The sequence below is a fragment of the Rana temporaria genome, chromosome 11 (genome assembly GCF_905171775.1).
Source record: "Rana temporaria chromosome 11, aRanTem1.1, whole genome shotgun sequence".
In the NCBI taxonomy this organism is placed as follows: domain Eukaryota; kingdom Metazoa; phylum Chordata; class Amphibia; order Anura; family Ranidae; genus Rana; species Rana temporaria.
The window spans coordinates 130,558,389-130,570,985 of NC_053499.1; the positions used below are offsets into that span (position 1 = coordinate 130,558,389).

At 46.8% G+C, this 12,597-nt stretch overlaps 1 protein-coding gene across 1 annotated transcript in view; it reads right to left on the reverse strand.

Annotated features, from left to right (window-relative positions):
* The window catches only part of BCO1 (beta-carotene oxygenase 1), a 44,402-nt gene extending 32,063 nt beyond the window's left edge, over positions 1-12,339 (reverse strand). The window contains exon 1 of the mRNA XM_040329155.1: positions 12,157-12,339. Coding sequence (XP_040185089.1) covers positions 12,157-12,253 — 97 coding nt within the window. The 5' untranslated portion in view covers positions 12,254-12,339. The remainder of the gene's footprint in view (positions 1-12,156) is intronic.
* Positions 12,340-12,597: the final 258 nt, after the last annotated feature.

Consider the following 12,597-nt stretch of genomic DNA (forward strand, 5'->3'; position numbering starts at 1 on the left):
TTGCGCAAAAGTTATAGCGTCTACAAAACAGGGTATAGTTTTATGGCATTTTATTAATAACTTTTTTTCTTACTAGTAATGGCGGCGATCTGCGATTTTTATCGTGACTGCGACATTATGGCGGACACATCGGACACTTTTGATGCTATTTTGGGACCATTCACATTTATACAGTTATCAGTGCTATAAAAATGCTTGCTGTATAAATGTGACTGGCAGGGAAGGGGTTAAACACTAGGGGGCGAGGAAGGGGTTAAGTGTGTCATAAGGAGTGATTCTAACTGTGTGGGGGCAGGGCTTTCTGTGACAGGACACTGATCGCTGCTACAATCGGGAGCAGACTATCAGTGTACTGTCACTAGGCAGAACAGGGACATGTCTTGTTTACACAGGCATCCCCCTGTTCTGCCTCTCTGTGACCCTATCGCAGGACACCGGCGGACATCGAGTTTGCGGGTCCCGCGAGCACGGGGAGCCCGCATGCATTCTTAAAGGTATGCCCATTTGCATACTGCTGCCATTCTGCCTATGTATATCGGTGTGCAGCGGTCGGCAAGTGGTTAAACACAGTTAGGGAATACTTGTAATGAAAGTTCACATCTGGGGGTCTTTGAGCGAGGATGATGTAGACCAGGGGTTTCTGGCAAGTGCTGTCTTTTATAAAGGGGTAAATATAGTAAAACCTTGGATTGCGAGCATAATTCCTTCCAGAAACATGCTTGTAATCCAAAGCACTTGTATATCAAAGCATTTTTTTACAGGGTATAAAAGAGAAGAGAGGTGCCTCTAAGTGTAGCAATAAGTTGCTAAATGTTGTACCTTCATTAAATGTAACCATATTGCTAAACTTAGAGGCTCAACTCTTCTTTTTATACTCAGTTGTGACATGACGCTACTCTTATATCAAGACATCGCTTGTATATCAAGGCAAAATTTATTAAAACATTTTGCTTGTCTTGCAAAACGCTCTCAAACCATGTTACTCTCAAACCAAGGTTTTACTGTACTTTAAAATTAACCACTTAAGGACCGCCTAACGGCGATATACGTCGGCAGAATGGCACAGCTGGGCACAAACACGTACCTGTACATCCTCTTTAAGTGTCCAGCCGTGGGTCGCGGGCGCGTCCCCCGCGACCCGGTCCGAAGCTCCGCGACCGTGCCGGCGGGACCCGCGGACCCGATCGCCGCCGGAGTCCCGCGATCGGTCACAGGAGCTAAAGAACGGGGAGAGGTGAGTGTAAACACACCTTCCCCGTTCTTCACAGTGGCAGTGTCACTGATCGTCTGTTCCCTGATATAGGGAAAGACGATCAGTGACATCACAAGTCCAGCCCCGCCCCCCTACAGTTAGAAACACACATGAGGTCACACTTAACCCTTACAGCGACCCCTATTGGTTAACTCCTAAACTGCAATTGTCATTTTCACAATAATCAATTAATTTTTATAGCCCTTTTTGCTGTGAAAATGATAATGGTCCCAAAAATGTGTCAAAATTGTCCCATGTGTCCGCCATAATGTTGCAGTCACGAAAAAAAAACGCTGATCGCCGCCAGTAGTAGTAAAAAAAAAAATATTAATTAAAAATGCCATAAAACTATCCCCTATTTTGTAAACGCTATAAATTTTGCGCAAAAAACAATCAGTAAACGCTTATTGCGATTTTTTTTTACTAAAAATAGGTAGAAGAATACGTATCGGCCTAAACTGAGGAAAACATTTTTTTTTATATATATTTTTGGGGGATATTTATTATAGCAAAAAGTAAAAAATATTAAATTTTTTTCAAAAATGTCGCTCTATTTTTGTTTATAGCGCAAAAAATAAAAACCGCAGAGGTAATCAAATACCACCAAAAGAAAGCTCTATTTGTGGGAAAAAAGGACGCAAATTTTGTTTGGGAGCCACGTCGTATGACCGCGCAATTGTCAGTTAAAACAATGCAGTGCCGAATCTCAAAAAGGGGCCTGGTCCTTTACCTGCATATTGGTCCGGATCTTAAGTGGTTAAGAATAATAATCTATATACAAAAGCAAAAAAAATATTACAATTATAACATGCTGTCTTCCCTCTTACGTAAAAGAGTATTGTTTAAAAAGAGATCAAAGGAGATAATAGCAGAGCTGTTATTCCTAATTAGTGTCCTGTGTCCTCACAGCTTTTGGGTTCTATGAAAGAGAAGACGCCTGATTAGTAAATTGTGCAATGAGGGAATTAGAGGTCATAATGTCATGCTCCAGAGATTAGAGATGGAATCCTCCCCCTTTGTTCCATGATTTCCCACATTTTATACGCTCCAATTTCTCCATTTATAAAGCTACAGATGTAAGTTGGATGTGCATGTCACATCAGGTATGTAAGGGATGCACTTTTGTTGCGTAGCTGCCAGCATTTTGAAATAATTTCCAATAATGATTTGCTGGGTGGGCAATTCATTTTCCTAGGAAAACTAGGACCGCTGGAGGTCCAATCTTAAAGTGGATGTAAACCCACTCTCATCCTTTCTAATCTCCAGCCATAGTGCTGATCTATAAGGATATGCGTGCCTCCTGCATATATCCTTACCTGTGAAATGTCTCCCCTCTGTCTGTTATAAGAACTGAGAAACTGCAGATTCTGTGGGTGGGTCTGTTGTCTGGAGCTTGGTGGGTGGAGTCGTGATGTCAGTAGCCTCCCCGCCCACCTCTACACTCCCCTTGTCAACATGCATTTTTTTTCTATGTATTCTTTACACTGAATTCTGCTATGATCACTAACATCCAGTCAAAATCCAGAAAAGCAACCACATGACTTCAGAAAAGGGGTGGGAATTAAAAAAATAATGCCTGTCTCCAGGCTAGTGCATGAGATATGTAAATAACCTGTCACTCACAGAAAGGGGGCGGAACGGACCAAGGTTTTTCTCTGTAAGTCCGTTTTATTTCAACAAAAAATAAAAACAGGATTGCTCAGAGCTAGATTAACTCTGTGTGGCAAGACTGGGCACAGATGATAGGAAATCTTATACTCTACATTGTGACATAAAAAAAAAAACATTTTTCAGGTTTACATCCACTTTAATCCTGCTCAATTTTACTTCTGGACCAGCGCACAAAGATCACAATCAATACATATGGAGTGCACCAAAGTGCAGCGGGAAATTGACCCCCTTGGACTTTAACGGCAGAAAATGTAGGTGAAAGCGTAAATGCGTAAAAGACAACAGCATGCGCCACTTCTATTATATTATATTATATTTTACTGTATGTTGTCCTCAGAGGCAGCGCTAGGCTTTGTGAGGCCTTAGACTAGGGTGACCAGACATCCCCAGTTTCAGGGGACAGTCCCCTGATTGAGGACACTGTCCCTGGACCAAGTCTGTCCCTGGTTTTGTCCCCAGATTGGATTTAATAGGGGGCAGGGGCAATTTCAAAGACAGTCAGTGCAGAGTTTAAAAAAAAAATAATTACACACCCCCCGCTCCGCCATGCCTACTAGCATAGGGGGGTTGTGTTTTTTCCATTATCTGTGCCCCTTTCTGATGATCATGTGCTGGTCGGAGCGGAGGGAATATTTCTTCAGTTTTGGGTGCATGCCCATTCAGCTCCGCTCGTATGTTCTTCTGCCTTGGCTCAAATCCTGGCCAGCCACCTGCCTGCCTATCTCCTTGACTTCCCTGGCGGAGTGATCTTCCTCCGCTCCCCATCCAGTAGTAGCCGGGGCCCGAAGAGTAAGACTTGAGAGGCTGTGAGGCGGGCGGCGACGAGCAGAGAGTCGCTGATTGATGCCATTACTAGTAAATAAAAAATATGTCCCCGGATTTCATTTTAAAAATCTGGTCACCTTACCTTAGACAAAATTTAGACACAAGGCTCCACTCACATCCCCAAAATGGAAACAAAATTCAAACAAGAAAAATGGCTGCAGAAAGATGCACAGGTCTAGCACACAGGTGATTAGCACCCTCCTCACCCATCAGATATATGCAGCCAATATAAAATCTGGGACCCAGCAAGGTGACAGCAGGGAACAGAAAAAACAGGGCAGCGCTGGAGGTGGTGGCACGCCATCCTGGTGCTTAATCACAGGCAAATTAGACGGCGGTGCGGCCCCTGTGAGTGCGAGGCCTTAGGCGACTGACTAATTAAAGAGCTGCCTCTGGTTTTCCTCACAATAATGGAGTCAAAGACAGGAGGTCTTTCTTTGCTTGCTTGGGAGAAGGTAATTGAGGTAATTTTCCAGGGTTCACTACTTACATCACTGACAGCAATGGTAAAATAGGCATAGTATTCAATATGATGAATGACTTTATGTGAGAACACTGGAAAATGTTTTGTAGATCTGGGCCCGGATTCACGTAGAATCGCGTATCTTTGTGCGGGCGTAACGTATCCTATTTACGTTATGCCTTTGACAGGCAAGTGCCGTATTCTCAAACCAAATTTGCGGCGGCGTAGCGTAAATAGGCCGGCGTAAGCCCGCCTAATTCAAATGTGGTAGATGTGGGCGTGTGTTATGTAAATTTAATGTGACCCTACGTAAATGACGCTTTTTACGAACGGCGCATGCGCCATGCGTGAAAGTATCCCAGTGCGCATGCTCCAAATTAACCCGCAAGAAGCCAATGCTTTCGACGTGAACGTAAATGACGCCCAGCCCTATTCGCGAACGACTTACACAAACAACGTAAAACGTGAAAAATTTGACGCTGGCCCGACGTCCATACTTAACATTGGTACGCCTCATATAGCAGGGGTAACTTTACGCCGGAAAAAGCCTAGCGTTAACGGCGTATCTGTACTGCGTCGGCCGGGCGTACGTTCACGAATTGGCGTATCTAGCTGATTTACATATTTATAGGCGTAAATCAGCGTACACGCCCCTAGCAGACCAGCGTAAATATGCAGTTAAGATACGACGGCGTAAGAGACTTACGCCGGTCGGATCTAATACAAATCTATGCGTAACTGATTCTAAGAATCAGGCGCATAGATACGACGGCTCGGACTCAGAGTTACGACGCCGTATCTGGAGATACGCCGGCGTAACTCGTACGTGAATCCGGGCCCTGGTGTTAACAATCCAAGAGAAAACATTCAAAACACATGAATTGTTTCTGTTGAAATATTACGGGTCTTAGTAATGGCTGGAATTTTTCTCTGCTTGATGAATGAAGCATTACCATTATGTCGGATGATAGTGCTTGTGGCAATGAAGCTTCGTTCATTCCCTGTTCTGTCGATGAGATTGTTATCTGACACATTTCCCCAAAATACAGATAGCCACTAGAGGGAGCATTTATTTATCTGTTTGTAACAATAATAAAGATATGGAGCAGCAAGCAGGCAAAATTGTTATGTATGGTGAACAGGGACCACAACACACAGATCAAAATTCGCATAGCTCCCAACTGTCCTTGATTTGGAACAAAGTCCCTCTTTTCTCCTCATTTGTCCCTCATTTTGGTCTGATCTATACAGTTGTATATAAAATGCATCATTTATCTTTCAAAATGTGTTTCCCAGTGCTAAACCTTTTATCCATATTCTAAATTGGTGCATTTGTAAATTTTAATAGCCAATGTAAAGGAATACTTGTGGTAAAAAATATATATATATAATAATAATCATTTTTTTTGTATAATTCTCCTTTAATGGGGCGTGACAGGGCGTGTGTCCTATGCCTACATACCGTATTTATCGGGGTATTGCGCGCTCCGGCGTATAGCGAGCACCCCTAAAGTGGACCCGACATTCCTGTAAAAAAAGATTTTAGTACTTACAGTTTTGGTGTCTTGCGCGGCGGCCTCGTCGGGTCCGGCGTCCGTCTGCGGCTTCGGGTGTCCTCTTCGTCGGGTCCGGCGTCCTTCTGCTGCGTCCTCCCCGCTCGATCCCCGCTTTCCGAGTCTGAATACTGCGCCGGCATATATCGAGCGCAGTACACTCGTGTATAGTCGGGCAGGCTCGGCTACTCTCGCGCTCACGTCCTGTACGTCCAGGACGTGAGCGCGAGAGGAGCCGAGCCTGCCCGACTATACACGAGTGTACTGCGCTCGGTATATGCCGGCGCAGTATTCAAACTCGGCGCGGGTATCGGCGTATATCGCACACACACGATTTTGCCCTGATTTCCAGGGCAAAAAAGTGCGTGGTATACGTCGATAAATACGGTACTTTTTCTTATAGGTGTCCCTCATTCCCATCTTAAAAAGTTGGGAGGTATGAATTTGGCCGGGCCCTGCTGAACCGGCTGAATTTTAATCACTGTATTTTGACCAGCTTAACCTCTTGCCGTATACTGTAGCTATACAGCAGCAAGGCACCTCTCCTGCACAGGGTCATGTACCTCGTATGTGATCCTGCACTTCTAGGTTTGAGGTGCGTGTGCACGATCCTGGCGGCATGCTCCCAATGTGATTAGACACAGCGAGAGCTGATTGGCGGGTACGGTGGACTTCGCTAGCACCCTTCGATGCTTTGGTACAGAGGTAGAGCGGCGGTCTGTCACTACATGGATTTCCTATGTCTCTGCTAAGCAAAGGCATTGCTCCATGGCTTCCCCTAGTACAAATATCTCCCCCACAGTAGTAAAGCACTGGTCAGGCACACATTTAACCCTTTGATCGCCCCTGATGTTAACACCTACCCAAACCGATGAGAATGGTCCGACGGGCCATTTCCATTGGTTCACCGCTGAAGTGGCCTGACGGCCTGATGTGTGTACACACCATCGTTCCAAAAACCGATCGGGTCAGAACGCGGTGACGTCAAACACACGACGTGCTGAATAAAACAAAGTTCAATGCTTCCAAGCATGCGTCGACTTGATTCTGAGCATGCGCGGGTTTTGAACCGATGCTTTCTGTACTAACCATCGGTTTGGACCGATCGGGCAGCGGTCCATCGGTTCGATTTTAAAGCATGTTTTAACATTTTGGACCGAAGGAAAACAGAATGATGGGCTATACACACGGTCGGTTTGGACCGATGAAACTGAACCTCGGTCCATTCTCATCGGTTTTGTCCGACCGTGTGTACGCAGCCTAACAGTGCATATTTTTTAGCACTGATCACTGTATTAGTGTCACTGGTCCCCAAAAAGTGTCAGTTAGTGTCCTGACTGTCGCAGTCATGCTATAAGTTGCTCATCGCCGCCATTACTAGTAAAAAAATAAATAATAATAAATAAATAAATATCACAGAGTTTGTAAACGCAATCAAAATACAGTTATTATGATTTTTTTTTGTTTTTGTTTATAGCGCAAAAAAATTTAAATGCAGAGATGATCAAATACCACCAAAAGAAAGCTTTATTTGTGGGGGAAAAAAAGGACATACATTTTATTTGGATACAGTGTTGCACAACTGCGCAATTGTCAGTTAAAATAACGCAGTGTCGTATCGCAAAAAAATTACCTGGTCATAAAGGGAGGGGTAAACCTTCTGGAGCTGAAGTGGTTAAGATAGGGACCTTATTCACATCATATGGGCTGTGTTAGGCAGCCTTTTTCAGTGCAGTGCAAACACTAGGACTAGGCAAGTTACCTTGTTTTCAATGACGCACAATCATTGAAAATACCACTGCGTTATCTGAACTACGTACATCAATTTTATTTCAACAACACATCACAATAGCAACTGCATTGAACAGAATTCTCGTTAGTGTCATTTCAACAAAGTTGTAAAAAAATAAAAAATAAACGCACCAGGTTCGCACGGTTTGCTGGTATGAATGAGCCTTCATGTAGTAAGCTCCTGATGTGAATGTACAATATGTAAAGCACTGTGTAAAATGTCAGTGCGCTGTAATTTCCTGCAATAATTGTCATCACTGCACTTTGCACTGTCATAATAAGTAAACCTGATGGCAATTTTCCAGTTCCTTACCGAGCCATACTAAAATGACGTCGGCAGGAACCTTCTCTCCCTCCAGGTGGATGTCATATGACGTCCTGGGCTTCCCGGGGGTCGAGGGGGCAGGCGCACGCCCGCCGCATCGCTCGAGACCCGGTGCACGTTCCCAGGGGCCGCGATGTCCACCGGGCACCTGCGATTGCCCGTGAACACAGCAGGACCGAGGATCTGTGTGTGTAAACACACAGATCCACGTCCTGTCAGAGGAGAGGAGACCGATGTGTGTTCCCAGTACAGAGGAATACATATCGGTCTCCTCCCCTTGTGAGTCCCCTCCCCCTACAGTTAGAATCACTCCCTAGGGAACATATTTAAAGGGTCACTAAAGGCAAACTTTTTTTTTTTTAAATAACAAACATGTTATACTTACCTCCACTGTGCAGCTCGTTTTGCACAGAGTGTCCCTTCTGGGGTCCCTCGGCGGATGTCTCGGCTCCTCCTCGCAAAAGCTTTCCACCTTCATGCGAGCGAGCATGGCGGAAAGCTTTTGCGAGCGCGCTCCCGTGATACAGGGGCGGGCATAGCCTCCGACTGTATCACTCAGCCCGCCCCCCGGCACGCCGCGTCATCCGCTGTGATTGACAGCAGCGCCAGCCAATGGCTGCGCTTCTATCAATCCGTCCAGCCTAGCCAATCAACGGCCAGGCTGGGAACCGAAGAGGATCACGTGGATGGGTGCGGGACTTTCGAGGGGTCAGGTAAGTAAAACGGGGGTTCGGGGGGGGGGTGTACCGTCGGATGTTTTTTCACCTTAATGTATAGGATGCATTAAGGTGAAAAAACATTTACCTTTACAACCCCTTTAACCCCTTGATCACACCCTAGTATTAACCTCTTCCCTGCCAGTCACATTTACACAGTAATCAGTGCAGTTTTATAGCACTAATCGTATAAATGTGAATAGTCCCAAAAACATGTCAAAAGTGTCCGATATGTCCGTTGCAATGTCACGGTCACAGTAAAAAATCGCAGAGCATAGCCATTACTAGTAAAAAATAAATAAAAATGCCATAAATCTATCCCCTATTTTGTAAACACTATGGGCCAGATCCTCAAAAGAGATACTCCGACTTAAGTGCTGTTCAGTCTGTGTGTAACTTTGGAAACGATCCTCAAAAGGCTTTTTCCAAAGTTACACAGAAGATCCGGCATGTGTAATTGATTTACACTGCCTAATTTTAGGATGCAGTACCGCATCCGCCGCTGGGGGCATTTCGAGTCGAAATGCCGTTGCTAGTATGCAAATTAGCACTTAAGGCGATCCACAAAGCTTTCTAGCTTCTTTTTTGCGCCGTAAGTGTTATTTTGCAAGTGTAAAATTAGGGCTCGTTTTACAAAGTGTAAAGTTAGTCACACCTTGTAAAGGCCCATTGCAGCGACGGCATTTGGTATGCTTTCCCGAGGGAGAACTCCACGTCAATTTGTAAAAAACAAAACCGGCATGGGTTCCCCCCCAGGAGCATACCAGGCCCTTAGGTCTGGTATGGGTTGTAAGGGGACCCCCCCTACGCCGAAAAATTGACGTAGGGGGTCCCCCTACAATCCATACCAGACCCGTATCCAAAGCACGCTACCCGGCCGGCCAGGAAGGGAGTGGGGACGAGCGAGCGCCCCCCCCCCTCCTGAGCCGTGCCAGGCCGCGTGCCCTCAACATGGGGGGGTTGGGTGCTCTGGGGCAGGGGGGCGCACTGCGGGCCCCCCCACCCCAGAGCACCCTGTCCCCATGTTGATGAGGACAGGACCTCTTCCCGACAACCCTTGCCATTGGTTGTCGGGGTCTGCGGGCGGAGGCTTATCGGAATCTGGGAGTCCCCTTTAATAAGGGGGCCCCCAGATACCGGCCCCCCACCCTAAGTGAATGGATATGGGGTACATCGTACCCCTATCCATTCACCTGGAGGCAAAAAGTAAAAGTTAATAAACACACAACACAAGGCTTTTTAAAATATTTTATTATTCTGCTCCGGACGCCCCCCCTGTCTTCGTTATTAGCTCAATTACCAGGGGGGGCTTCTTCTTCCACTCTCCGGGGGTCTTCTCCGCTCTCCGGGGGGGGTTTCTTCTTCCGCTCTCCGGGGGGGGGCTTCTCCGCTCTCCGGGGGGGGGCTTCTCCGGACTCCGGGGGGCTTCTTCCATCTTCTCCCCTCTTCCGCTGTTGACTCGGCGAACCCCGGTTCTTCTGCAGCTCTCCGGTGCCTTCTTCTTCAGCGCTGGCTGCCTGCTATGTTTGTGTGTTAGCTCGATTTCAAACAGGCAGCCGGCGCGGTCTTCTGTGGCGTCAGGGTCTTGTCTTCTGTTCTTCCGATGTTGTCTCGTCGCCTGTTGTCGCTGTAATGATGGAAGCGCGCCTTGCATCCCATTTATATAGGCATCACCGTCCCATCATGCTCCGGTAGGTACCCACGTGGTGGGTGCACGTGGGTAGGCACCCACCACGTGGGTACCTACCGGAGCATGATGGGACGGTGATGCCTATATAAATGGGATGCAAGGCGCGCTTCCATCATTACAGCGACAACAGGCGACGAGGCAACATCGGAAGAAAGGAAGAGAAGACCCTGACGCCACAGAAGACCGCGCTGGCTGCCTGTTTGAAATCGAGCTAACACACAAACATAGCAGGCAGCCAGCGCTGAAGAAGAAGGCACCGGAGAGCTGCAGAAGAACCGGGGTTCGCCGAGTCAAGAGCGGAAGAGGGGAGAAGATGGAAGAAGCCCCCCGGAGTCCGGAGAAGCCCCCCCCCGGAGAGCGGAAGAAGAAACCCCCCCCGGAGAGCGGAGAAGACCCCCGGAGAGCGGAAGAAGAAGCCCCCCCTGGTAATTGAGCTAATAACGAAGACAGGGGGGGCGTCCGGAGCAGAATAATAAAATATTTTAAAAAGCCTTGTGTTGTGTGTTTATTAACTTTTACTTTTTGCCTCCAGGTGAATGGATAGGGGTACGATGTACCCCATATCCATTCACTTAGGGTGGGGGGCCGGTATCTGGGGGCCCCCTTATTAAAGGGGACTCCCAGATTCCGATAAGCCTCCGCCCGCAGACCCCGACAACCAATGGCAAGGGTTGTCGGGAAGAGGTCCTGTCCTCATCAACATGGGGACAGGGTGCTCTGGGGTGGGGGGGCCCGCAGTGCGCCCCCCTGCCCCAGAGCACCCAACCCCCCCATGTTGAGGGCACGCGGCCTGGCACGGCTCAGGAGGGGGGGGGGCGCTCGCTCGTCCCCACTCCCTTCCTGGCCGGCCGGGTACCGTGCTTTGGATACGGGTCTGGTATGGATTGTAGGGGGACCCCCTACGTCAATTTTTCGGCGTGGGGGGGTCTCCTTACAACCCATGCCAGACCTAAGGACCTGGTATGCTCCTGGGGGGGGAACCCATGCCGGTTTTTTCTTTGAAAATTGGCATGGAGTTCTCCCTCAGGAATGCATGCCGCTGGCATTTTTTTTTTCCCCGACGCAACTTTAAGCCGTCGCGATCCTCAAAACTCGGCGTAACGTAACTTCGCGCATGCGCAGTACGGCCGACGCGCATGCGCAGTACGGCCGGCGCGGGAGCGCGCCTCATTTAAATGGGACTCGCCCCATTTGAATAGGAACGCCTTGCGCCGGCGGAATTTTAGTTACACAGCCTGAAATTTCTAGATAAGTGCTTTGTGGATCAGGCACTTAGGTAGAAACTTTAAGCCAGTGTAACTTAAATTGGATTTTTTAAGTTACGTCAGGTTTTTGTGGATCTGGCCCTATAACTTTTGCGCAAACCAATCAATAAACGCTTATTGCGATTTTTTTTTTTTTTTTTTACCAAAAATATGTAGAAGAATACGTATTGACCTAAACTGAAGAAAAAATTATTATTTTTGTTTTTAAATTGTGATATTTATTAAATAAAAAAGTAAAAAATATTGTGTTTTTTTTCAAAATTGTCATTTGTCTTTTGTTTATAGCGCAAAAAATAAAAACCGCAGAGGTGATCAAATACCAACAAACAAAAGCGCTATTTGTGGAAGAAAAAAACATAAAGATTGCATTTGGGTACAGTGTTGCATGACCGCGCAATTGTCATTCAATGTGCGACAGCGCTGAAAACGAAAAATTGGTCTGGGCAGGTAGGGGATGAAAATGCCCGGTATTGAAGTGGTTAAGGTAGTGCAATTTGTCATAATAACATTGAAAAACTATAAAAAAATAGAGAATATAATATGTTGCAGTCCCGTCTTGCGTACAGCGAAGGAGCCAGGCGGCACTGAAAAACAATAGGGCTTACCTTGCACTTCTGCTTTTATTGGCTCGGCACACTCCTGGCGGTTTTTGGAGAAGAGGACTTCTACCACAGACTCCACTGTGTTATCTGTGCTCTCCATGTCTGGTACACAGCCTGGGCTCTGCCTGCCTTCCACTTCTCCTCCTCACAGCTTATTTATACAGATGTCTTGGTCAAAGTACAGCATGGCTGATAGTGTGTTTATAACTGCACAAATGACTGACCAGCCCCTTCGTTCCCTCACCCTCCTCCTCCCTGTGTCAGGAACAAGGAGCTTATCTCTATCCTAGAAGAAAAAGGTTCATGAAAACAAACGCAGGGTTAACCTGTGCTGTACCAAATGTCATTACAATGATGTCATATACATGCGGGTACTAGACAGCGTCATGTGCCGGTTATCGGAGAGGATATGAGGAAAATAAACTAGGGCTGTTACTGATTACA